Source organism: Crocuta crocuta, unplaced genomic scaffold (genome assembly GCF_008692635.1).
Source record: "Crocuta crocuta isolate KB4526 unplaced genomic scaffold, BGI_CrCroc_1.0 scaffold323, whole genome shotgun sequence".
NCBI classification, from domain to species: Eukaryota; Metazoa; Chordata; class Mammalia; order Carnivora; family Hyaenidae; genus Crocuta; species Crocuta crocuta.
Genome location: NW_027536465.1, coordinates 749,404 through 776,283, shown reverse-complemented (window position 1 = coordinate 776,283; position 26,880 = coordinate 749,404). Strand labels below are relative to the sequence as shown.

General features: G+C 46.4%; 1 protein-coding gene across 10 annotated transcripts in view; it reads right to left on the bottom strand.

The window, feature by feature from the left end:
• Positions 1-4,220: 4,220 nt before the first annotated feature.
• OR6Q1 (olfactory receptor family 6 subfamily Q member 1) overlaps positions 4,221-26,880 on the bottom strand; it is a 73,609-nt gene continuing 50,949 nt past the window's right edge. For 2 of the 10 annotated variants that reach the window (XM_077748916.1, XM_077748922.1), the window contains 2 exons: positions 22,666-22,956; positions 11,330-14,962 (listed from right to left, as the gene is read on the bottom strand). In XM_077748916.1, coding sequence (XP_077605042.1) covers positions 13,708-14,661 — 954 coding nt within the window. In that variant the 5' untranslated portion in view covers positions 14,662-14,962; positions 22,666-22,956 and the 3' untranslated portion in view covers positions 11,330-13,707. The other 8 variants (XM_077748917.1, XM_077748920.1, XM_077748914.1 and 5 more) reach the window with 8 other exon arrangements.

Sequence of the window (26,880 nt, the reverse complement as noted above, 5' to 3'; positions counted from 1 at the left end):
CTGTGCTGACAGCTCAGAGCCTGGAGCCTGATTCGGATTCTGTGTCCCTCTCTTGCTCTGTCCACCCCTGGCTCATGCTCTGTCTCTCTCAACAATAAATAAACATTTAAATATATTTAATAAAATAAAGTAAAAGCTAGCTTTAAAGCAGCACCCAACAAACGTTTCCATAAAGACCAGATCGTAAGTACTCTAGACTCTGTGGGCCGAGGGGTCTCTGCGGCAGCTCCTCAAATCTGCGTCCTTGTGAGGAAGCAGCCCTAGGCAATACGGACGCGACAGACTGCCGCTGTGTTTCAATAAACCTTTAAGAGGCAGGGGGCCAGCCAGGTTTCTATTCCTGGACCCTGGTCTCCAGCGCAGAAGGCTTCCTACTGCCTGGCGCCCCCTTCAGGCCAACCGCGGCCCAGCTGGCCCCTGCGGGTCCCCCAGCCAGCATCTGGTCTGCAGCCCCTGAGGCGACATCCTGGCGGGGCTGTCCCTTGCTTCTCAAAGCATTGACAATTTACAGGGCTCTTTCAAATGCCTAATGACCACACTTAAGCTTCTTTACAGCCGCTGAGCGAGCGAGGAAGCCAGGAAGGCACACGATGGCTCCCATCTTAAGGGGAGGAAAGTGAGGCCCGCGGAGACTGGATGTCTGCGGCCCACGGAGCCCACGGAGCCAGTTCGCGGTTGATGAATGGTTCCTGTCACGCTGTGTTGCTAGGCTCCCCCGTGCAGAGGGCACGGTCCCAAAGCTCCCTTTGAGCCACAGGCTGGACTCCCGGGCCTCCCCTCAGCCCCAAGAGTCTCCCGGGCCAAGCGTTGTGACAGTCCCCATGCTCGCCCCATGATGCCCACTTGAAAAGTAGACTCAGACCTGTAAGGAGCCTTGCGCGTGGTCCTTGCACGTGGCTTCCAGGGGCCAAGAAACCACGGGGAGGCCCAGGGGGCCCAGCAGGCAAAACTGAAGGCCACCGGCCCTGCACCGCAGAGGACATCTCTACCCCCACCTCGCGACTTCATGCACTGAGCTCCGCCTGGAGTGTTACGGAGGCCTTTGCTGTCCAAACAGAGTCTGAGGACCACCTGCTGACGCCAATGCTTTCCCATCACAGAAGAGAAAACTGAGGTCCCAGAGAGAGGACGTGAATGCCCGAGATCTCTCGGAGAGATGACAGCAAGAGCTGGGGTAGTATTCAGGCCACACACAGGTGGAAGCTGAATCCTAAGCCCGGCCCTCCCTGGCTGTGTCCCTCCATGAGCATGAGGTCAAGTGGACCCAGCCCAGGGACACTGAGGCCTGAAGCCTCGGACGACAAGCTGCTTCGCTCATGTGATTTGCAGCCTGTTCCCTGGAGGCCTTAGCCTCCCCTGGACATCACGGTAGTGAGGACTGCGGGGGTGAGCAGGTCCAAGTGCCCTGGGGCAGGGGGGTGGGCGACTTCATAAACACAAGCCCCCTGAGCAGGGGCCCCAGGAGGGAGGACGTGCAGGTGGGCAGGGCGGGCGGCGGGGCTGTCTCTGCCCGGGCCTCAGCCAGCAAGTAAGGAGGACTGGTAGCCATGACGACATGTGAGGCAAGGATGAGGGAGCTGCCGGCCAGGCCGGAAGGGGGTCACAGCTGCACACCTTGAAAGAATAGACATGTAGGACCAAGGCCAGGCTCAGCCACACTCACTCACCTTCTTTCCGGGGTCCCCTGAAGACTCAGCGGATGTGCCTCGAGCCCCCCGGAGGAGGTCAAGCCCAGGCGGTCTGACGACAGGGACCCTCCCCAGCCACAAGCCCACAGGGAAGGACAGCCTCCATGCCCACCCAGTCGTCCTGCCGGCCCTGACCTTGGCAGTGGCCACAGGGAACACTGTTGGGTCCCCTGGCTACCTGCCAACGTCCAGGCCCTCGGACGTCTTCTCCGCCAAAGAAGACGTGCTCATCGGGGACGTGATGTCCATACACGCAGTGCTGGATCAGCCACAAGTAAGGCTCCAGAAGCCTCCGGAGCAGCCGCTGTGCCGACGGTGGGTCCAGTCCTTATCCCTAGACTGGAATGGCCACCTGGGGAGGGAGGGAGGGGGGAAGGGCCGCCTTCCTGATCACTGGAGGCAGTTGGGGGGCCCTAGACCTGCCATCCACCCTCCCGGGCCCCTGGCAGGGACAGCCCTTGGCTCTGAGCACCTGCAAGACTAGGTTCTAGTCCCAGCCCTCCCCGAGTCGCTGAGTCACCCAAGTGACTCAGGTGACCAAGTGACCAAGTCACTGAGCCACCCAAGGCAAGTCCCTTTCTCTCTCTGCACCTTCAGCCTGAGGGAGAGATCCACGGCGGGAGGCCTGGGAATGGCTTGGGAGTCATGGCACCGGAGCCCTGGGAAGATGCACGTAGGGGTTGTTCACGGGGCCAGAGGGAAGGCAGCCCCAGGCCCACGCCGGCCGCAGGGGTCCCTGCCTTCTTCCTGCCTGGGTCTCGGTCAGAGACACGTGGTCACCTGTCCATGCACCTACTCAGGGCTCTCTGCTTGTGTCCGTGGCCATCTGTTTCTACAGGTGTTTGTCCATCTGTGTGCCCGTGGACATGGCCGCCAGTCCCTGCATCTGTCTCCCTGTCTGTCCCACACCTGACCATCTGTCTGCATTTCCGCCTGTCTCTGCATCTGAGCCTTCCTCCCCAGCGCACGTGTGCACCATGTCTTTGCCACAGCCCCTCTGCCCAGTGTGGCTGAGTTCCTGTATGCAGTGCTGTACATGTGCCTACGCCGTGGTCCACCTCCCTGCACGTCTGTGAGTCTGTGTGCGGGTGTGTGTGCATGGTGTGTGTGCACCTATGTAAGTGTGTGCATGTGTGTGCGCCTATGTGTGTGTTTGTGTGTCTATGTGTGTGCCTGTGTGCGTGTCTGTATGTGTGCCTGTGTGTGCTTGTGTGTGTGCGTGTATGTGTCTATGTGTGTGCTTGTGTGTGACTCTGTGTGTACCTGTGTCTGTGCTTGTGTTTGCATGTGTGTCTGTGTGCGTCTGTGTGTGTGCCTGTGTGCATGGGTGCCTGTGTGTGTATCTGTGTGAGTGTATCTTATGTGCATCTGTGTGCATGTGTGCCTGTGTGTGTCTGTGTGCATGTGTGCCTGTGTTTGCATGTGTGTGTGTCTATGTATGCATCTGTGTGCATGTTGTGTGACTGTGTGTGTGCATGTGTGCTTGTGTGCACATGTGTTTGCGTGTGTGTCTGTGTAAGTGTGTCTGTGTGTGTGCCTGTGTGCATGTGTGCCTGTGTATGTACTTGTGTGTGTGTTTGTGTGTGTATCTGTGTATGTCTTATGTGTATCTGTGTGCATCTGTGCTTATGTGCATGTGTCTGTGTGCACTGTGTGTCTGTGTGTGTGCCTATGTGTCTGTGTGTGTATGTCTGAATGTCTGTCACTCTGTGTCTCTCTCTATCTCTGGGAAGCTGCCAGCCTCTCTCCATGTCTGTCTACTTGTATCTGTCTGTCTTCCGAGGATCCCCAGTCCCCCCAAAGCTTCTTCCAGCAAGCAGGCATGGACATTCAGTCCCACTTGCCTTCTTGCTCTTGCTCCTTCCGAGGAGACAGTCTCTGTGGCTGTTTTGTGTGGCTCAGCAGATGCCGCTGATCAGTCCTAACTCCTCTCCACTTCACGCTGGCAGAGGTTCAACACCTGCTTTTCCCTGAACGTCCTGGGCCCTCTCCTTGCTGCGTCCGAGGCTAAAGAGGACCTGCCCTCCTGCCCAACATCCCCGTGGGACTGCAGATCCGTGATTCCTGTATCTCGGGGTCTCGGGTGCTGGGGAGCACCCTGGCCCTGCTGTCCAATGAGCCCCAGCCCACACCCGACTTCCGCTGTGGCCCCCAGCAGCTGCCCCTGGGGGTGGTTGGCGGTGTGAGCGTCCCAGGGCCGGAGCCCACGGCCGAGCTGCTGTCTGTATGCAGAGCCCCTCAGGTGAGGACTCATGTGCAGGGAGGAAACCATGAGCATGCTCTGGCTGGGTGCCCACGACAGAGCTGCAACTGGGCAGAGACATCACAAGCCGTGACCCTGGGCCTGGATTCCTCTTCCACAAAACGGAGGAGCAGGTGCTGGACTGGGTGGGTGGTTCCCTAGTGCTGGTCCACAAACTGGTTGCTGATCCATCATGCTCCTTTCTCTGGTTCGCAACAACACGGCAAAGAAATGGCATGGTCTACACGTGTCAGTGTGCGGGTGCCAGCCCTCTTTAATCAGTGGGTTCCTTTTTCTTTTCTTCAGTTTTATTGAGATATAATTGGCATACATCACTGTGTCAGTTCATGGCACACAGCATGATGATGTGACTTACATATACTGTGACACGATGATAAGAAGTTCAGCTAGCACCCATCAACTCCTATAAATATGCTGAAAGGAGAAAGAAAAGGAAGAAAAAAATATTCTTTTTCCTTGTAATGAGAATTCTTAGGGTTTAGTGTCTTGACAAGTTTCCCATGTGCCGTAGAGCAGTATCAGTTACAGTCATCACGCTATTCATGCATCCCCAGTACTTACCTGCCTTAGAACTGGAAGTTTCTACCTTTTGACACCTTTCTATAATTCCCCCTCCCCTACAACCTCAAATATGATCTCTTTTCCATGAGTTCATTAGGGTTTGTCTTCTATTTGTTTTCGATTCCACATAGAAGTGAGATCATTACAGTATGTGTCTTTCTCTGTCTGGCTTATTTCACTCTGCAGAATGCCCTCAAGGCCCATCCATGTTGTCTCAATGGCAAGATTTCCTCGTTTTTCGTGGCTGAATAATATTCCATTACAGCTCCTTTAGCCATCCATCCATCAGTGGACACTGAGGTTGTTTCCATGTCTTGGCTATTGTAGGTTTTATTTTCTTCTAACAAACTTTTGTTGTAGAATAAAACACCTTAAGCCAAACTCCCATAATTTTTGGTTGGTTAGTTAAACAGCCTGTGACACATGTACTCTAACAGCCCATGGTCTGAGGGCTGATGATCGCACTCAAGATATACAGCCCAGGCCAGGATGACCTCATCCCTCCTCCCCACCCTTCTCAGAAAGCTGGAAAGTTGGACAAGTGGCTGACCACACTGCTGGATTTCATGATGTTTCTATGAAACGTCTGCCTGGACCTGACTTCTATTTCATCTTTCATGTGTATCAAATCTGTTAGGCAGGGAAGCAATGTTTACTGAATTGTTTTCCAGTTGGAAAATCCTTATTTTTCCCCACCAGGACTGGAAATCAGTTCCATGACTATTACTTGTGAGCTTGAAAAGACATCCCAAGAAATATTGCATACCTTCTCTCCCAGATTCTACTGAGACCTCAAATGCCTCAACTGAAAAATCATCCAGTGAGATGCAGACACTTAACTCTCAGTACCTGTTCTTCAGTGATGTATGGCTATTGTCAGCCATTCACACTGTAGTATAAATGAGTTTATCACATTCTTTCTTCTCCTTGCATCATTGGCTAATGATGACCTAATAATAACTGTATCTATCCTTTCTTGAATAATTCCTTAGTGGAAACCGCTTTTTAGATACTTTACATGTATCAAACCCTTAGGAGGATTAAGTGAGTAAATATATGTAAAACACTCGGGAAAATCCTGACTTACACTAAGTTCTATATCAGTATTTCCTGTTATTAGTATTATTATCATTATCTTCATTATCTTATTTAATCCTCAGCACTTTGGGAAGTAAGCATTATTATTGGAAGTAGGTATTATTAGTAGGAGGTAACCTGAACTAAACAAAAATGCTACCTATTATAGGCTGATCGTTATTTCCAATTTTCTTTTAATGTTTTATTTCTTTCTGAGAGAGAGAGACACAGCGTGAGCAGGGGAGGGTCAGAGAGAGAGGGAGACACAGAATCCGAAACAGGCTCCAGGCTCTGAGCTGGCAGTCAGCACAGAGCCCAACGCGGGGCTTGAACCCACGAACCAGGTCGTGAGATCTGACCTGAGCCGAAGTCGGACGCTCAACCAACTGGGCCACCCAGGCGCCCCCGTTATTTCCAGATTTTTACTGAACACACTACTCATGGCATAGAGGGTGGTGCCGTGACCACACGTACCATGAGGCACATATGAGGCCATGGTTCTGACCGTGGATGCGCCCACACTCTGGGCAAGAAGACAAGCATGAGCCCAGAGAGCCATAACACCAGAGTGCCCACTGGCTCTTGAAGGTGTCGAACACAGGAGCAGTCGGGGGCAGAACAATGTAGCCTCAAGGTTCCAAATGGATATGTTCTGTGAGAGTGACCTTGGCCTCTCAGTCAGTAATCAGGACACTTAGCTGATTGAGGATTGCTTTCTCTAGTTTTTTTATTTATGTGAAAATTCTTACAAAGGCATAAAAATAAATCGCTTTTGCAGCGAGGATGCAGGAGGCTGTAGGGTTTGTCTAGATGCCAAACAAAAAACATACCACACTCTTCTCAACTGCAGTCAGTGAACCTTTTACATTTGCTCTGATGGCCAGTGTGTTTGACATTTTTCCACCCTCTTATGTAATTTTCTATTTCTTAGGCTTTGTCATAACTTTACATAAAAAAAAATTTAAGGACACAATACTAGAAATGACAGAAAACATTTTTATTGGTTATTTAGTTAGAAGGCATCACTTCTATTATGATAGTTTTCTATTTATTATGCTTTTTTCTCTTGTCCTTTCTTGAAATTTCCTAATTTTTTGCGCCTTTCTTTTTCTTCTAGTGCTTTGGAAGTTCTGTAGCTTGTTTCTATTTTTCTCGTGATTCTTCTAGTTTTTAATTCCCTTGAACCTTTGTTTCTCAAGCAATGTTAAGAATTATACAATGCATGAAAACATCTTATTTCTCTGCTTCTCCCACTGCCTTCCTACAATATGTTATTTAGTCCACTGCTGCCCCTGTTTTTAAAGAATATTTACTTATTTGGGGGGGAGCACAAGCTGGGGAGGGACAAAGAGAAGACAGAAGACCTAAAGCGGGCTCTGCGCTGACAGACTGACAGAAGAGAATAGAGAGCTCCATGTGTGGCTCCAACTCACGAAGAACCGTGAGATCATGACCTGAGCCGAGTCAGATGCTTAACCCACTGAGCCTCCATCTGCCACCCCCACCCCATTGCTGCCCTCCTTATGAGCATAGAGGCTTTGGAAAGACCTGGGTGTAACATGATGAGATATGCTGAGATAATATTTAAAAATAAGAGACAGGGGCTCCTGGGTGGCTCCGTCGGTTAAGCATTTGACTCTTGGTTTCAGCTCAGGTCATGGTCTCACGGTTTGTGGGTTCAAGCCCTGCATTGGGCTTTGCACTGACAGTGCAGAACCTGCTTGGGATTCCCTCTCTCTCTCTCTCTCTCTCTCTCTGTGCCCCTCCCCCACACACTCTCTATCTGTCTCTCTCAAAAGAAATAAACTTAAAGAAATTAAAAACTTTTTAAAAACGAAAGTAAAAGACAGACACAGATGGATTAACGTGACTTAATACTACTTATATGATGAATTAAAATAGTAGGGGCACCTGGGTGGCTTAGTCGGTTAAGCGTCCGACTTTCGCTTAGGTCATGATCTCGTGGTTCGTGGGTTCGAGCCCCGCGTCGGGCTCTGTGCTGCCAGCTCAGAGCCTGGAGCCTGTTTCAGTCTGTGACTCCCTCTCTCTCTGACCCTCCCCTGCTCACGCTGTCTCTCTCTCTCTCTCTCTCTCTCCTAGAAATAAATAAAAACATTAAAAAAAAAAACTTTCAGGAATTGTGCAAGTGGCTTGCTCACCGCGGAAAGCAGCAAACCCTAAAAACCCTGGCTTTTTCCTAGCTGTTGTACACTCGGCAGCACACCCCTACAAACACCGAAGGAAAATTTTAGAAACAAAGTCAGGGTGGAAGGAAAAATCCTCTTGATACTAAAAAATGCTTTCAAATGACATACAGCTTCTTTAAGATGGGTTTTAGGTCATTCCATTGGTACTGCTGCGTAGTGTGAGGTTTTTAAAGGCTGTAAGAGTAATAATATTTAGCACTTGTCAAGTGATTTTCTATGCCAAGTAATGTTGCAAGCTCTTTATATGTATCAGTACATTTCATCTTCATGGCGACCCTATGAGGTAGGCCCCCTGGTTATGGATGAGAAAACAGAGAGGTAGAATAACATATCCAAGGAGAAACAGCTGGTTTGCGGAGTGTCATGAATCACACCAGGCAGCCGAGCTCCAGAGTCCGGGCACTGGGCCATGCTCTCCACAGCCTCAGCGTGCTGAAGAATCCTTGGAATCTCTCAATATCTAGGCCCAGCATTGCCCCCCAGCCAAGGTGGTTGCTAAAACTCCCTTCTATGGTCTCACTGGGTTCCAGGGGCCTAATTCAACAAGTGTGTGTGTGTGTGTGTGTGTGTGTGTGTCTATGTGTGCATGCACGCGTGCACGTGTGTACAACACAAGTATCTACTAAGCACGTGCATGCACCTTGAAGCAACATGGGACATGGAAATGGGCAAAATGTGTGCTTGTCTTCTGAGTGAGCTAAAGCAGAGCCATCACAAAGCCTGTGGTCTGACATTTGCAAACTAACCTGATTGGCATAAACTAAATATATCTGTGGTGAAACTGTTCTTCAAGAGTTAAACAACTCGCACCTGCTCCAGTTAGCTGCTTGCCTTTGGGTAGGTGGAGACAGGGGACTGTCACAGACCCGGCTGAGCCACCACTAGAGCGAAGTCTGCTCTAAATAAAGCCCTTCCACTTCCAAGAGAGGGGGAGGTTGGTAACGAAGCTGACAAAACACTGGGCATGAGTTAACTAAGTTTTAGTGCTCCTGGACTGCTCTCTGGGGGGGACGGAGCTGAATGGTGCTACACACACCGTTTCAAGGTACTGAAGCATCCACGTTTCTGGGTGATGAGATCCATTTTAAGTTCCTGCCAAAAGGGGTTTAAAATACTCCTATTGTGGGGTGGCTGGCTGGCTTAGTCAGCAAAGCATCTGGCTCCTGATCCCAGAGTTGTGAGTTCAAGCCCCACATTGGGTGTGGAGCCTACGTAAACATAGTTTTAATATAATTTTAAATATAGTTTATTTAAATATAGTTGTAATATAATTTAAAATTTTTAAAATAAATAAAATAAAATGCTCTCATCTTGCCATGGATGGCCAAGGATGATATTTAGGCCAATGACAATGAAGCTGCCAATGAAAACAAGGATATAGAGAGAGAAGACTCAATTTAGAGAAACAGAAGGCGGTAGCATTTCACAGCCAAAGCCGGTGTTTTGACAAACATAGCTTAGAGATAAACTGCTAAGAGAATGTCTGGGTAGCTCAGTCAGTTAAGCATCTGACTTTTGGTTTCAGCTCAGGTCATGAGTGCAAGATTTGTGCATTTGAGCCCCAAAAATACCTGCTTGGGATTTTCTCTCCCTCTCTCTCTGCCCCTCCCCTGTTCTCTCTCTCACAACAAATAAACTCTAAGAAAAAAAGAAATCAATTTATAAGGACTTCACGTGTGAAAACTGAAAAGTGAGAGACCAACCAAAGACAGGTGCCAAGGGTAAGAAGAATATGGAATCATAGAAGGGGGTCCAGTTGGGCCTTAGGTACATATACCTGCATCAAAGCCTTCAAAATGGATACATAATGGTACACTGCAAACTGTAGATTTCTGATTTCAGTATGTAGATCCAGTCATTCACACCAAGTTGTAAGTCAAAGGACCTTCTCCTGGATGGCTCCCAGACAGTCCCTAACAATTCAGTCAATATCTTGGTACCCAGAATGGACAGAACAAGATGAGCAGTGCTCCTTACAGAATTCTGTCTTAATAAGTCTTATTTCTAATTATTCATTGTGACATTCTCTGGATTCCAGTAAAGTAATGTCTAAGTACTGTTAACACTTCACCTGCCTATGTTTCACTCAAGGAACAAATATACCCCCAAAGGATAAATTATATTCTCAGAAATTCCCTTTATAAGGAAATATATTTTTCCTGTCATGATTTCATATATATCTTCATTGCAGAATGACCTACCATTACTAATGGCTTTAAAAACTGTCAGAGTGCCTGCGTGGCTCAGTTGGTTAAGCGACCAGCTGTTGATCTTGGCTCAAGTCATGAGCTCACAGGTGATGAGATCGAGCCCCATGTTGGGCTCTGCAGATCAAGTCCAGCTTTGGGCTCTGCACTGGGCGCTCTGTTGGGGCTTTGTGCTGACAGCAAGGAGCCTGCCTGGGATTCTCTCTTTCTGTCTCTTCTCTGCCCCTCCTCCACTCACACACACGTGTTCATTCTCTCTCTCAAAATCAATAAACATGAAAAAAATTTTAATTAATTAAAAACTAAAAAAATAGAGGCACCTGGGTGGCTCAGTTGGTTAAGCATCTGACTCTTAGTTTCGACTCAGGTCATGATCTTATGGTTTTATGGGTTTGAGCCCTACATCAGGCTCCACGCTGACAATTTGGAGGCTGCTTGGGATTCTCTGCCTCCCTCTCTTCTTCTCCCCCACTCGTGCTGTCTCTGTCTCTCTCAAAATAAATAAACTTAAAAATATACAAATAAAAACATTCACTGTCACAAACTTCCTGTTTAAAGTAAGTCACCATGTTGTAATGTACAGACAGCATAAGGAGTACAGTTATTAACATTGTACTAACTTCACTTAGCGACTGATGGTAACTAGACTTATCAAGGTGATTATTTCATAATGTGCAAAAATATCGAATCGCCATTTTGTACCTCTTAAACTAATGTAATATTGTGTTGGTTATAATATGAAAATGAAGTCAGAAGGTAACTAATTAATTAATTAATTAAAAATAAAAACCTCAGCTGTTAATACCTACGCATATCATGTACCTCACAAACACTCCAGATTGGGGCTTTTTTTTTTTTAAGGGAGTGATTGTTCTACAGTGTAAATAATCACACTCACAAAGGCCTTTTTTTTCCATCTTTTTTTTTAATTGAAGTATAGTGGACACATAATACCATATTATCAGTTTATTTTCTTATATCAAGTTTTATTAAAGCAAGATGCACTTTTACATGTGTAGGATCCTCTCTAAAAGTGTATCTCTGAGTTTTTACCATTTTAAGTAATGTATCTCAAAAAATATAGACTCTTTCTTCCACAAGCTCAGAATTGGAAGCGTTTACTGACACTTCCCATAGAGTTGTTCTTAGAGTCAAAATCCAGAAGGTATTCCCTGGGTTTGAATTTGAGTTCTTTCTGGAACCATAAAGGAGAATGTCATGACCTGGTATGATGGTTAATTCTATGTGTCAGCTTCACTGGGCTAAGTGATGTACAGCCTTTAAAATGTTATTTTGGGTGTGTCTGTGAGGGTGTTTTTCTGAAGAGATCAGCATTTAAATAAGCAGACCAAATAAAGAAGATTGCTCTCACTGGTTGTCATATGTAAGTGATGAATCACTGGGTTCTACTCCAGAAACCAATACTACACACTAACTTGAATTTAAATAAATAATTTAAAAAATAATAATAATAAGAGTGCCCTCACCAATATTGGTGGGCATAATCCAGTCCATTGAGTGCCTGAATGAACAAAAAAGGGGAAGAAGGCAGAATTTGCTCTCTTGGCCTGTGCTGGGACATCCATCTTCTCCTGCCCTTGGACATTAGCACCCCTGGTTCTCGGGCCTTCGGTGTCAGACCAGGACCTACACCATAGGCTCCTCCAGTTCTCAAACCTTCAGGCTCAGACTGAATTACACCACTGATTTCCTTGCCTCTCCAGCTATCAAATGACAGATCATGGAACCTCCCAGCCTCCATATTGTCCCAGCCAATACCTATAATAAATTTTTTCTTATAGCCATCTCTCAATCTATCTAAATAGATAGAGAGTTATATCATTATAAAAGGTAGGTGGGTTTATGATAGATATTTAGATAGATAGATAGATAGATAGATAGATAGATAGATAGATAGATGATAGGTCCTCTTGGTTCTGTTTCTCTGGAGAATTCTTATATACCCAGTATGTTCTGTTTGTTTCCTTCAGCCAGAAACCTAAAAGTCAAATGCATTTTGTGTTCAAATCTACTCAGGTCAGGTGTGTGAAAGTTCTACTCCTATTTCATTCATATGAATTCTTAATTTTGATCCTGCAGGGTTCTCATCTTTGCACTGTTTTTGCATCCTGCCATCATCCAAAAGAATCTAAAGCACATTACTGATATAATAGTCAATAAATGAAACGGTTTTCAAAACGTATGATTTGTGCCTTCTCTGCTAACCATTAAAAGTGCAACAGCTAAGATACTGGGTTGGACAGGGAGTGTAGACACTGTTGCTATGGGCAACGTCACGTAATCTGCTTGTTCTTGGCCAGTTGAGAAACCATCACAGAAGAATCTGTCCTTCCCTTGACCCAGCCTCAGCATTTTCCCCTTCCATAGACTATAGTTTCTGGAATCTATATTCAAATGATGATTTTAAATGTCTTTAAGATACAACTATCTACGTTTAGGGAACTACTTGAATTACTATAGTCTTTTAAGCCTTACTTCAAGTGAGCTGACATTACCATACAGATCTTCTTAAATCCATTTTCAAAGTACAGGGTGGTATAAAAGTCAGATGGGCCTGTATTTCAAAGAAGACAATGTAGCTACAAAGAAATTAAGGATCACATAGAAAATCAACCATGATTCTGGGACTTTGTGGTGGAAACCACTAGGTGTCTGCCAAACTTTGTTCTCTTTTTTCTCCACAATAATTAAATTGGGGCTGGGTACCTGGCTACCTACATATACACTATTTTTAGCACCTTGGTGAATAGGTGTGAGTTATGGCTAATTTCTCACCAACAGAGGTGAGTAGAAATGATGGTTTCTTACATCTAGTGGAGAAACTTTAAGATATGGGGTTTGTTTCCTCCTTGATCTATCCTCACCCTTCTTGCCCACTAGAGCCTTGTGCTGACCATGTAAATAACAAGAAGGCCCTAGATGGAGGGTTGGCATATGGTCTTTATCACAAGTACTCAACTCTGTCATTGTAGCACAAAAGGAACCATAGACAACACATATAGTGTGAGCGTATTCTATAAAACTTGACTTATGGACACTGAAATTTTAATTTTAGAAAATGATTATGTGTCGGGGCACCTGGGTGCCTGAGTCAGCTGAGTGTCTGACTCTTGATTTCAGCTCAGGTCATCATCTTACGGTCGTAAGATTGAGCTGAGCATGGAGCCTGCTTGGAATTTTCTCTCTGTATGTCTCTCTCTCTCTACCTCTGCCCCTCCCTTGCTCTCTCTCTAAAATTAAAAATTAAAAAATAAAATGATCATGTGTCATGAAATATTAGTCTACTTTTGATTTGTTTACAACCATTTAAAAGTATAAAAACCATTCTTAGCTTACAGATCATTAAAAACAAGTGTTGAGCTGAATTTGGCCCTCAGCCCTTAGTTTGCCAACATCCTAAGGGATGTTGAACGTATAGGATGAGGGAACTTCCATCTTTACCTGTTGAGCAGAGCCACCTGCCAACCTGGAGCATTCACCTTGGACTCTTGCAGGAAAGAACAAATCTCTTTCCTTCTTTAAGCCCCATTATAGTTAGGTGTCTCTTGTTATGGCAGATTAACATTTTACTTTAATACATAATCCATACCTCCTGACTACCCAGGTCACTACTCTGTCCCTTGGTCCTCACCACCCTCCTTCTGAAGAGCCAACACAAGAAAATTAAGTCCTCACCTTCCCCGTCACTGACCTTTCCAGGACCTGAGGGAAAAAGCTCGGCCCAGAGCTCCCTTCACCTCCTTGTTCCGAAGACTATAGATGAGGGGATTGAGCATTGGTGTGACAATGGAGTAGAAGACGGACACCACCTTATTGAAGTTGATGGAGGAGGCCACTTTGGTCCGGACATACATGAAGAAAAGAGTACCATAGAAAAGGCTCACCACGGTCAGGTGAGCTGCACAAGTGGAGAAGGCCTTCCTGCGCTCCGCAGCTGAATGGATGTGCAGCAATGTCCAGACAATGTTGCCATAGGACACAGAAATGACTGTGGAGGAGGCCAGGAGCACTGCCAGAGAAACTAGAAAGTCTGTGGTCTCCTTCAGGGTGACATCTGAGCAGGACAAGGCTAGCAGGGGTGAGGCATCGCAGAAGAAGTGGTCGATGACATTGGGGCCACAAAATGTCAGCTGGGACATGAGGTAGATAGGCAAAACAGGTGTGAGGAGGCCCAGCAGCCAACAAGCAGCTGCCAGACGGACGCAGGTGCCCCACGACACCAAGGCCGCATATCGGAGAGGCATACAAATGGCCACATAGCGGTCATAGGCCATTGCAGCCAGTAGGAAACACTCCGTTGCCCCCAGAAAGGTAAAGATGAAGAGCTGGGACAGGCAGCCAGTGTAAGAGATGTTCTTGCCCCCACCTACCCCAATAAAACCAGCCAGCATCTTGGGCACTGTCACCGAAGTGTACCAGATTTCAAGGCAGGACAAGTGTGTCAGGAAGAAATACATGGGCCTACGTAGTCGGCGGTCTGAAGCCACCACCAAGATGATGGCCAAGTTCTCCACCAAGGTGAACAGGTACATGATGAGAAAGAATGTAAAGAAGAGGGGTCGTGCTTCATGCACCCCGGCAAAGCCCCCCATGACAAACTCTGTTACATGGGTCCAGTTTGGGGCATATGGCTGCATAGGTGGAACTGAGAGTCAGGACATTCATAGCCTCAGAGACAATGACAACTCAAGTAGAACCAGTGAGGATAAGGCACTGAGACATCCTGCATTTCAAAAGAGGAAAGCAAAATCAAGATACTGTCCCTGCCCGCAAAGAATGTAGAGTCTGTGAAGAACTCTGGAAAACAGATGATTTCAGTACAAAATTTAAAGTGCTGGATGTGGATGCAGATATTATGGCAGGAAATAGCGGGGAAGCTTGTCCAGTTTGGAGGAATCAGAGAATGCTTCCTGGAGGAAGTGTTGTCTCAGCTGGAACCTGGAAGATAAGGATAAGTGAGTGGCTTTAAATGCAAAAGAATTTAGGGAATCTTAAAAAAATTAAAATAGGGGTGCTGGGGTGGCTCAGTCAGCTGAGCATCCAACTCTTGGTTTCTGTTCAGGCCATGGTCTCATGGTTCATGGTATCAAGCCCTACATCAGGCTCTGTGCTGGAATCAGGAACACACTTAGGATTTTCTCTCTCCCTCTCTCTCTCTCTCAATATAAAGAAATAAATTTAAAATAATAACAATAATAATAAAAATTTTAAAAGTTAAATACAAAAGAATTTAACTAATAGACTGGTGAAACTTTAAAACAGATAATCCCTGGGGTGTCTGGGTGGCTCAGTCGGTTAAGAATCCAACTTCGGCTCAGGTCATAATCTCGTGGTTTGTGGGCTCTAGCCCTGCATCAGGCTCTGTGCTGCCAGCTCAGAGCCTGGAGCCTCCTTCAGATTCTGTGTCTCCCCCTCTCTCTGCCCCTCCCGTGCTCATGCTCTGTCTCTCTCTGTGTCTCAATAATAAATAAAAATGATTCAATAAAATTTTTTAATAAAAAAAATAAAACAGATAATCCCTCTATTGACCCATGTTTGGGTCAATACATAGTAGAGGAAAAGTTAAGTGTAGACTCCTCCGAGAGTAGAACATGGAAAGAAGACAGCTCTTGTTGAGACTGGGGAGGAGGCGAGGACATTGTGGAGAGTGGGGAGCCGAGTTAAGGGAAAGGACAGAGCTGAGCTTCAGTCTGAGGACAACAGACAGCAATGAGGAGCTTGAGCAGAGGAGCAAGGAGAGCTTCCTGCCCTTCATAAGGACCATGTGCGCTGCGCCAAGGTAGATTTGGAGAGGAACAAGGCTGTGGGGAGAAGAAAGGCCACGTGAGGAGGTTTCGCGGGGGTAGCGTGGGGTGATGATGGCCATGGGCTCTAGGCATGGAGAGCGAACAGAGCTATTAAGAGATAGAATCAATAGAATTGAGTTTGAATCCAAGTTCTAACATCAACTTGAGATATGAGATCCTGGGCAGATCACTGGAAATTCCCTTTTTAAAAGAAGGTAATAAAAAAAGATGTGTTGGAATGCAAACTTGTACAGCCACTGCGGAAAACAGTATGCAGAGTCCTCAAAAGATTAAAAATAGAACTACCTTATGATCCAATGATTCCACTACTGGGTATTTACCCAAATACAATGAAAATACTACTTTGAAGGAATACATTCACCTCTATGTTTACTGCAGCATTACCTACAAGAGTCAAATTATAGAAACAGCTCAAGTGTCCATGGATAGATGAATGGATAAAGAAGATGTGGGGTGTGGGTGTGTGTGTGTGTGTGTGTGTGTGTGGACAATGGAACATTACTCAGCTAAAAAAAAAAAAAGGATGAAATCTTGCCGTTACAATATGAATGGATCTAGAGAGTATAATGCTGAGCGAAATAAGTCAGAGACAAATACCGTAAGATTTCACACATATGTGGAATTTAAGAAACAAGTAAATGAACAGGGGAGGCGGGGAAAGACAGACTCTTAACTATAGAGAACAACTGAGAGTTATAGGAGGGTGGGGGATGGGTTAAATAGGTGGCAGGAATCAAGAAGCGCACTTGTGATAAGCACTGAGTGTTGTATGGAAGTGTTGAATCACTTGAAATCACCTGAAACTAATATAACACTGTATACTAACTACACTGAAATTAAAATTCCTCAAGTAATAACAATATTTTTCTAATACGAAAGATATGAATGAGGTGAATAAGACTAAAGGTGAATTTCTATCTCATTTTAGATTAAGTGAAAGAATGTGATGTCTCCATTATATAACAATTTTAAATCACAGCCCCAAATTCTTTGACATTCTTCTCATTAAAAAGTGGGATCTATGGCCACTTCCCTTGAACCTGGTCTTGGTGGCTGCTTGACGACAGAATACGAGAAGGGATGCTATGCCAACTTCCAGGCTCAGATGTTAAGAAATTGATTTCTCTCCCTGCTTCTTGGAACCCAGTCACTGCAGCCCGAGCAAACGGCCTGCACAAAGGCCCACATGGGAAGGGACTAAACTCTCCCTCCCTCAGCCCCGGCTGAGCTCTCACTGCACCAATGTGCTGCCAGGTGGCTGAGCCATCCGGGAAATAGATCTTCAGCCCCCAGCTGAGCTGGCCCAGCAGACATCAGCCTTCCCTGCTGGGACCTCCCCACATTGCAGATTTCTGAGCTAAATAGGAAATTGTTGCTACTTTAAGCCACAACGTTTGGGAGTGGCTTGATTCGCAACAATATATAACTGAAACAATGGTGTCCTGGTTCCGTAAGCTTCAGCGAATTATTCCATATCTTGGACCCTCTGGAGGAAAAGGTATCATGTCTTGCCTACACTCACAAATGCCTTGGGGGCACCTGGGTGGCTCAGTTGGTTGAGCATCCGACTCTTGATTTCAGCTCAGGTCATGATCCTGGGGGCATGGGAAATAAAAATTAAATGTCTAAACTGGGATTTGAATTCAGGCTGACAAGGTCTTAAACCCTTGTTCCTTACCCTAGAAAAATAATTAAGCAGGTTCCTTCTGGCTTTAACAATCCATGATTTCCTGGCAACGAAGGCACATCGAGATACTCCGTCAGAAAAAGGTCAAAGTCTTCAGATTCCTGCATTCCTAAGTCCATTCTTCAACATCCCCACAGCGAGTGGTCTATAAACACGGGCTTCCTGGCCAGATAACTGCATTGCAGCCCAGGAGGCTTCATGCTTCTGCTGGCTCTGGGAAATTTCAGTACACAATTGCTGAATGTTTCTCCCCTTTGCAATCTGGTTTATAATGTAGCAGTTTAATAGAAACATCATGAAATTTTTAAAAAATGTAGCAGTTTAAGGGTAGTGCTTACCCCTAGGAAGGAGGCCCTTCCTAGCAGATACTCACCACACACGTACTGTAGAGCCTGTGTGGCTCGTGTTACAAACAGGCTTCATTGCATCGCACATCACACACCCTAATCGCTAATTAATAAAGTAACATGGGTGGGGAGGCACCTGGCTGGCTCGGTGGGTTAAGAGTCCAATCTTGATTCTGCTCAGGTCATGATATCATGGTTCATGAGTTTAAGCCCTGTATCAGGCTCTGCACTGACAGTGCAGAGTCTGCTTGGGATTCTCTCTCTCTCTCTTTCTCTCTACCCCTCCTTGCCTTTCTCTTTCAAAATAAATAAATCAACTTTTAAAAATTTTGTTTTTAAATAAAGTAAAATGGGGTGCCTGGATGGCTCAGTTGATTAAGCATCTGACTGGGTTATAGCTCAGGTCATGATCTCACAGTTGGGCTCATGGATTCATGGGTTCAAGCCCCATAACGAGCTCTGTGCTGATGGTATGGAACCTGCTTGGGGTTCTCTCCCTGACTCTCTCCACCCCTCACCCATTCAGGCTGTCTCTGTGTCTCTCAAAATAAATAAATAAACTTTAAAAATTTTTTAAATCAATTGAGGGTTTATGGGGGGTGGAGGAGAGGGGAAAGTGGGTGATGGGCATTGAGGAGGGCGCTTGTTGGGATGAGCACTGGGTGTTGTATGGAAGCCAATTTGACAAGAAATTATATTAAAATAAATAAATAAAAAATTTTTAAAAAGAAAAAAGTTAAAAATAAAGTAAAACAGGGCCCAGTCTTCATTTCCAAACCAAAGTCAAGTATCTAAACTACATGATTGTCGAGATCAGCTCTTCCTCTGCTGCCCGAGACCCAAGTGCATTCTTTGAGATCCAAGACACTAACTCAAACTGTCAAATGGGTTGAATCGTTATACTGAGAAAGCCGTTCAAAAGGTTTAAATAAGTAAAATACTTGAATGGATAATCCATTATTTGAATCACTAACATATATGCATTCTCCTTCACTCATTAAAAACGGAGAAAGAATCTTAACAATTATCTAATCCTTGGCAAATTTTGAAGCCAACAGCATTTGAAACTTATTGATTTGTAATGTACTGATGTGATTTACCCAGACTTAGAATCTGGCGTCTTCCCCAATCAAGCACTCCTCAAGGAGCCCCTTGAGTGTCAAGCATTGTAGTGGGCACCAAGTCTATAAGGGTTCATGAGCCCTGCCCTTGAAGAGCCCAGAGTCATCCAGGAAAGTCAGAGAACTCTCCAAGCACCACAACAACCAAAGATGAGCTCCTTTCCATGCATCTGGGAGAACACAGCAGGGACAGTTAGTCTGACCCAGAAGGAAGACGGGATAGGTGAGATCATGAAAGAATTTCCCAACCAGAATACAGTGTGCAGCCTGAGGGACAGGATAATCCTTGACTGCCAAAACCAGGTTCAGCAGGAGAGAGTGAGTTGGGCCAGGGAGGAGAGGTGTGAAAGACAAATCCGTGAGGAGAAACTGTGGGGTCCCCGTGGAGCCAGGAGAGGGAGAGGGCAGGACCACATTCAGGTGTCAGACTACTTTGTGTCTTCATAGCCCAGGTCCTCCACCTCCTAACTGAAAGGCCACGGAAAAACCTAGACGGAGGTCAAGGTCCAACCCAACTGAATGGATTTCTCATGGAATCGTGTAAGTCCCCAGAGATGGGTTAACTGAGGAAAGCTTTCTGGGCAAGTTTCAGGAGGAGCCCAGCCTCCTCAGAGCGTTCAGGCCCTGTGTTAGTAGGAGAGGACCCTCCCTCCAAGGAGGGCAAAGAGGATGTTTAGAAGCCCCTTCCATGGGCCACATTCTGCTGGGCTTAGGTCAATATCTCGTTCCAAACCCACAACAAGACTGCGACCCCGTGACCCAGCCTTCATAGAGGTATGACTTTCTTGGGTTTCACGTACTTAATGAAAACAGGCTCAGAGACAGCAAGTAGCTTACATCAGATCAGAGAACCAGAACATGACAGAGATGCAAATGGCCGCAGACCTGGCACAAGACCCAGTGTTCCCTGCTCAGGCCGTGCTACCTCCCTCTGCCACTGCCTGTCACTGAGGGTCACCCCTGCTCCCAGGCACCTGCCCCAGCTGTGAGGTCAACTTCTCTGTGCTCAGAGGCCCGCCGGAGGGGCCCAGTGAGGCTCTGTGGCCCTATTGACCTAGCGCATCCTCGTCAGGTGGAGAAAACCAGCCAAGTGCAACATCAGGAGCAAGCAAGCAGCCGACAGGGAAGGGGACACTCACGGGGAACGTTCTTGAATGTGACTGAATACAGAGAGAGGCCACACAGGCCCTTGGCCCGATTTGATGTCTTCAAAAGAAGGTGCTCCCTTGGCTAAGATTTTCCCTGATGAATAGGGGAAAACAGTGTGAGGCTCATGCAGGGAAACTGACACTTCTTTCCTACAGCTGTTTGCTTGTACAGCTACCTGACGAGCCTGGTGAGACAGACCGGATTTCTCCCTGTGTCCCTGTGTCTCTCTGCCTGGCCTCTGGGACATTTGTCCCCAGCGGTGAAGGAACTGCAAAACAAAGTCACTGACAAAACTGTCAGAAACCAGCCACCATGCCTAGGTGTGCATGAGGCAGACGTGAAAAGCCAGAGACCCCGGAGCTGCCACCGAGCCTCTGGGTCCCAGCTCCCCCTTGCTCTCGCTCACCACATGCCCACCTCTCTGCTCCTCCCACAACATCTCACGTGGTCAGGTGCACACCTCCGGGGTTCCCAGCGCTGCCTCTGAGATCAGAGGAGCTGAGTTTGACTCTGGCAACACCGGGGACCAGCTCTAGTTTGGGCACGTCACTTAATCTTGCTGCGTCTCTGTTTTCACATCTTCACCTGGGGGACACGAAATGCACGTTTGCAGGGCTGGCCTAAAGATGGAAGGAAACAGCGTGAAGTGACGCACAGGGCCTTTGCTCTTATTGCCTTTGTTCCTCTGCCTGTGTGGCTCCCTCCTGCACTTCCTTCAATTCTCTGCGTAAGGCCATTTTAGCCCATTCTGAGCTCCTGTCTGAAATACAACTCCATTACTCTCCGACTGGCTTCTTGCCTTGATGTTTTTTGTCACAGCCTTGCTGTCACCTATTAGACATTTATTTGTTTATCTATAGCATCACACGCCTGCACACACACACATACACACAGCTCATTAAAGACAGACTTTGTTCATGACTGTGTTGCCAGTGCCAAAAAAAGTCACCAGGGCATAGTCTACGTGCGATAAATTGTGATGTAATAAAAGAACAGGTACATACTCCGAGCATCATGCTGACCCCGAGTGCTGCTTCCTTTCCACCTTCAGCTACTGGTTTCAAGGCAACGGGAAGGCCAGGAAGCTGGCCAGTACTTCCAGAAGGAAGTGCCATCCAATGTGGGTGTGGATGTCTGTGCAACCTCCTGCCTATCGGCCCCAAGCCTGGGGAGGTGTGCAAGGCTGAGGCCTGCCGATCTGGACTAACCCCCTCTCACTAGCCTGTGGGGGGTGCATGTGGAACGGATTTCATGTATAATTTCCTTTTCTTAGCACCTGCACTTAATTTTAAACTTCCGGAAAAACTGTACTTGATCATCTCTTCTTTTTTTACTGTTTGTTTATTTTTGAGAGAGAGAGAAAGACAGAGTGCGAGCAGGGCAGGGGCAGAGAAAGAGAGGGAGACACAGAATCTGAAGCAGGCTCCAAGCTCCACACTGTCAGCACAGAGCCCGACGTAGGGCTCGAACCCACAAACCAAGAGATCATGACCTGAGCTGAAGTCAGATGCTTAACTGCCTGAGCCACCCAGGAGCCCCTATTGTCTCTTTTCAAACTCTACTCCCCTAAACCCTAGAATTCCTCTGTCGCCAGGCAGCTTTGAAGGGGAAGAAAGGGATCTAACGTGTGGGGCTCCCAATAGCCTTGCTTCAACCAGCTAGTAAGTGGCAGAGTCTGGAGGAAAATACAGCCCAGTCGGACCCCACAGCCCACTCCCTTTCCACATACCCCCCTGCCAGGGATTAGCATTCCTAATGTCTAATCTGATCAATTAACTGAGAGCCTCTCACATTATTCTGGTAGCTTCTGTACTGAGTCGGTATGACCTGTTCCTCAAAGCTATTCACAGACAGTCTCCCCATAATGGGAGCAAACAGGACATGAAGGCATGAGAAAACAAACGGAATGTCTCTGCAATTGGATGTCCAAAAGAGACCACAGACCTGGGGCAAGCTGGGGAGCCCAGCACAGCAGAAGGAACCTAACTTCCTGAGCTTCCAGCTCCTAAGCTTTAAATAGGAATAATACCTATGCTTCCAGTCTCCTGGGATATTATGTCTATCAGCGTGATAATGGATGTGCAGGCTCTTTGAAAACTTTAGCGGTGTGCTCTAGGAAGACCTTATTATCTTGCTTCCGTTGCTCATGGACTATTTGACTACTGCAGAATTTCAATAAAGGGAAAGCCTAGGGGATGGGAGTCTCAGCGGAACCACAGAGCTGGCCGTGAAGCTGCTTAAATAGCAAGCAAGCTGATCTTGTTTAGATTATAGGTTAATTTGAGGTGACTTGAAGGGGCAGATGGAGATGAAGGGGACCCAAAACCCCCCAAAAGTCTCCTGGTGCCCCTACTGTGTGAGCTTAAGCAAACCAGAGGAATTCTGTGCGCCTCTATTTCCTTACTTGAAAAATGGGTTGATGTTTAAAACCAGTGACTCGGTAAACGAACTTTTGAAAGAAGAAATGAGGTAACAAATAGGGACTACTCAGAAGAAAGGATTGGGTTATAGTGAAGTCAAGAATCCTTACTCTAGACTGGGCGTCCTTTTGGGAGAGGACCTTCTTCCGCCGTCTGCATGCTCTCTGGCTCTGAGCTTGTGGTTTCCAGCTTTGGCATAGACCGGATGCTAAACAGCCTCTCTGCAGGTGCTCAGTGGTCTCTAACGAGTAACTCCCCTGTCGCCAGGTACTTCCCCATCTCTTCTCTGGGTGGATGGAACACAAAGGCCCAACCTGCTCAGAACCATGGTGCTGGTGGCCAACGCAGGTTGCTGGATCTCACCGTAGACCCCAAATTCAAAGATCACAGCTTCTCTGAACCTACGGAGAGAAGGGCAGAGATCCACCAGGAGCCAAACAAATAAAGAAGGAAGCAAGGGTTGTCATTGGCTATAAAATGACTCATACCCCATGTATGCGGCTCTGGCACCCAAGGGGTCTCCTGTGGGATAGAGTCTCCACAGAGACTTGAAGCACTCAGACAACAAAGGAAAGTAGATAATAAATCATGGAAAACTCTGCCCCAGAGGCTGTGCAACAAGCTTCATGGGACCCCCAAGTTGGGAGACAAGCTGGACAAACACCATTGGAGAGTGAGGGGCCAGCCAAGGAGGACTCCACGCCAGCTAGGCTCTTTGCCAAGGTCTCTGGATCTAAACTACTCAGGTTCAGAGGGAAATGAAATCTTGAGACTTCCACATTTATCAAGGATGCAATGAGGACTTCCTTTACTAGAATGGGTCAGACAGCTCCCACCTCCCCCACCTACCTGCCTGCCCTTTATCCCCATGTGGGGAAAATCTACAATGACAACCATGGATATTCCTTCACAGCAACTCCAGGCCTGGCTGTGTCCGTACAGATGTGAAATACCCTGCCTCAATCCTTAAGAAGCTCACAGTCCAACAAGGGTTGTGACTAAGGCTCACTTTTATCCAGAAGATCACTGTGCCAAACTGCCTTCCTTCCAAAGAACTTCTCCAGAGCATCTGATGATTATCTGTAGGCTGAGTAATCTTTTTCTCCAAAGAGGAAATATGACATCATTTCACTATAAAGCCAAAGGAACATCAGGGGGTGGGATCCTGTTCTGATCACAGGAGGCAGCTGAGCCAAAGCAAACAGTAGATGACTGGCCTCTGACATATCCTCAAACCCTAAAAACACATAGGATTCTTTCTCTTCGTGTCACACGACTGTGTTAGCCTAAATGCTTCAGATGCGTGTATCTTGTGTCCCCAGATAAATGAAAAAGTTCTTTAATGACAGGGCCATGTCTTAGACTTGACCACATCCACCAGCACCTAGGGGGGTGTAGCTCGGTATAAAATATCATAGACGTGGGCATCTGGGTAGTTCAGCTGGTTAAGTGTTCAACTTCGACCTAGGTCACGATCTCATCATCCCCGAGTTTGAGCCCCACATCGGGCTCTGTGCTGATGGCTCAGAGCCTGGAGCCTGTTTCAGACTCTGTGTCTCCCTCTCTCTCTGTGCCCCTCTCCACTCTCAAAAATAAGTAAACATTTAAAAACACACACACACATCATAGGCATGGATAAGAATCCACATAAGCGTCTTCATGACCTGTTACCTGGAGTAGGTGGGCCCCTCTGAGCCCACTTTCTTGTCGAGAAAGGGGGAAAATAATGCCAGCTGCAAGGATGACATTAGACGTCAAGGAGGTAACGAAAGAAGGGCTCCGCACCTAACAGGAGACCAAGGTAGCATACGCTAAAATTCGGGGCAGCTCTACGCCAAGAAGACGTTGAACCAGTGTCATACCTATGTCCCAGCTCCGTGGAAATTTTTCAGCTCTGACCCAGTTTGACCCAATCTGACAGAGACTCTTAACTCCCTAAAAATGCAAAACAAAAACCCTCTTCAGCTCTGACATATGAGGCTGATCAAAAGCAGCGAGGAAGACTCCCGCACCAGCAGGAGGAAAAGAACTACCTGGGGGGCCAAGAAAACAGGCAAACGCCAAACCCCTGCTGTCAAACCCAGGCCCCACTGGCTCCTGTCTCTCCCTTCCTCCCCCCTACCCCTCGGGAACATTTTGTCTCCTGCCCATAATACTCTGCCCTTGCACTGTAAGCCAATCCAGCCATGTGGGCTTCTTGTTTGTCACTCTGTTGTCCCGGCTTTGCACCACAGAAGTTCAAAATCAAGCAGTTAAAGGCAGACTTCTCTGTGAGGGAGGGTAATAAAAGAGGCTTTGGATGATCAGATTCCTTTTCTTTGCCTCTGGCCCAAAGCATCGGATATCCCAGCCCAGAAACTAGGACACAGAGGAGGATGTGCAGATCAACAGTCAGACGAAGGAAGAGGAACCCAGACCAGAGCGAAAAGCCAAGGGTCTCCACCATTCCTCCAAGAAGGGATTTGACATCATTCCTTGTACTTTTTCACATCATTGTGGTGATACAGAGCTGTGTATAATTATTATTCCAGAAGAGAGGCTTAATCTTCTCTAAATGATCATTTTCAGCCTTAAAAACGTCTAGAAACGTGGGCGCCTGAATGACTCAGTTGGTTAAGTGTCCAACTCTTGATTTTGTCTCAGGTCAGGATCTCATGGTCGTGAAATCAAGCCCACGTCAGGCTCTGTGCTGTCAGCATGGAGCCTGCTTGGGATTCTCTCTCTTCCTTTCTCTCTGCCCCTACCCACCCCCCATCTCTCTCTTTGAAAATAAATAAACAAACATTTTAAAAATCCAAAAGCAAAGTCTAGCCTGGTATTTTTTGCAGGAATTCTTCTTAATGCATTTTTATCATGAAAGAATTCCAAGATAAACATAAGAAGGTACATAATAACTTTATACCCATTACCCAGCTTTATTAAATACTAACTTTTGACAACTGTTATGGACTGAATGTGTCTCCCCAAATTTATATGCTGAATCCTAATGCCCGATGTGATGGCATTAAGAGGAGAGGCCTCCGGGAAGCAATTTGGTCACAGGGACAAGCCTTTATGAATGGGATCACTGCCTTTTTATAAAAGGGACCCCAGAGAGCTCTCTTGCCCTCTTTCCACCATTTGAGGAAACAAGAATTTGGCAGTAGTTACCCCAAAAGAGGGCTCTCACCTGAACCCAACAATGCTGGCTCCCTGACCTCAGAATTTCAGCCTCCAGAACCGTGAGAAATAGGTCTCTGTTGTTAATAAACCAAACTGTCAATGGTATTCTGTTATAGTGGCCTGAACTAGGATTGGAATATTTACTTAAGATAGTTTTTTAAGAAAATACAATTAATGATAGATATATGATGATAGATGATTGATTGATACATAGATAGATAGATAGATAGATAGATAGATAGATAGATAGATAGACATACATACAGACAGACAGATAGAGGTGCCTGGGTGGCTCAGTCAGTTAAGTGTCTGCCTTCAGCTCAGGTCATCATCTCACAGTCTGTGAGTTCGAGCCCTGCATCGGGCTCTGTGCTGACAGCTCAAAGCCTGGAGCCTGCTTCAGATTCTGTGTCTCCATCTCTTTCTGCTCCGCTCCCACTTGCTCATTCCCTCTCTCTCTCTGTCTCTCAAAAATAAATAAACATTAAAAAAATTTTAGATAGATGATAGATAGATAGATAGATAGATAGATAGAAACAATGCAGATACAGTTGAGGCCCTCTGTTTATCCATTTCAGCCCTTACCCCCTCCTCACAATTAACAAATACCCTAAATTAACAAATACACTAAATACCCTACTCATGCTTGATTTTATACCATTTGTTGTCCATAAACATTATGTTGTGTGTCTTACATGCCTTTAAAATGTGTATAGATGGTATCAAGCTCCGTATATCACTTTGTAATTGGCTTTTTTCATTGTATATTGCTTTTTATATTTTGTTATACTCATCTCTAGTTCATTTATTTTCATTTCTATGCATATTCTGCTATAGTAAAAAAAAAAAACCCCACAGTTTACATATTCATTCTGTTGCTGGTGAGCATTTATATTCTTCCCCCTTCTTGTGTTCCTAACAAGGAACATTTTTGTGCATGTCACGTGGTGCAATAGGCTTCTAGGGGCAGCAATTCTCAAAGTGTGATCCCAGCGGCAGCAACAGCATCACCAGGAACACGTCAGAACGCAAATCCTCAGTCCCTTCCCCAGACCAGCTGCGTTAGAAAACTCTAGTAGCAGAGCCCAGCAAGGTGTGCGTTCACAAGCCCTCCCAGTGATTCTGAAACAAGCTGGAGCTTAAGGACTACTTCTCTAGGATAT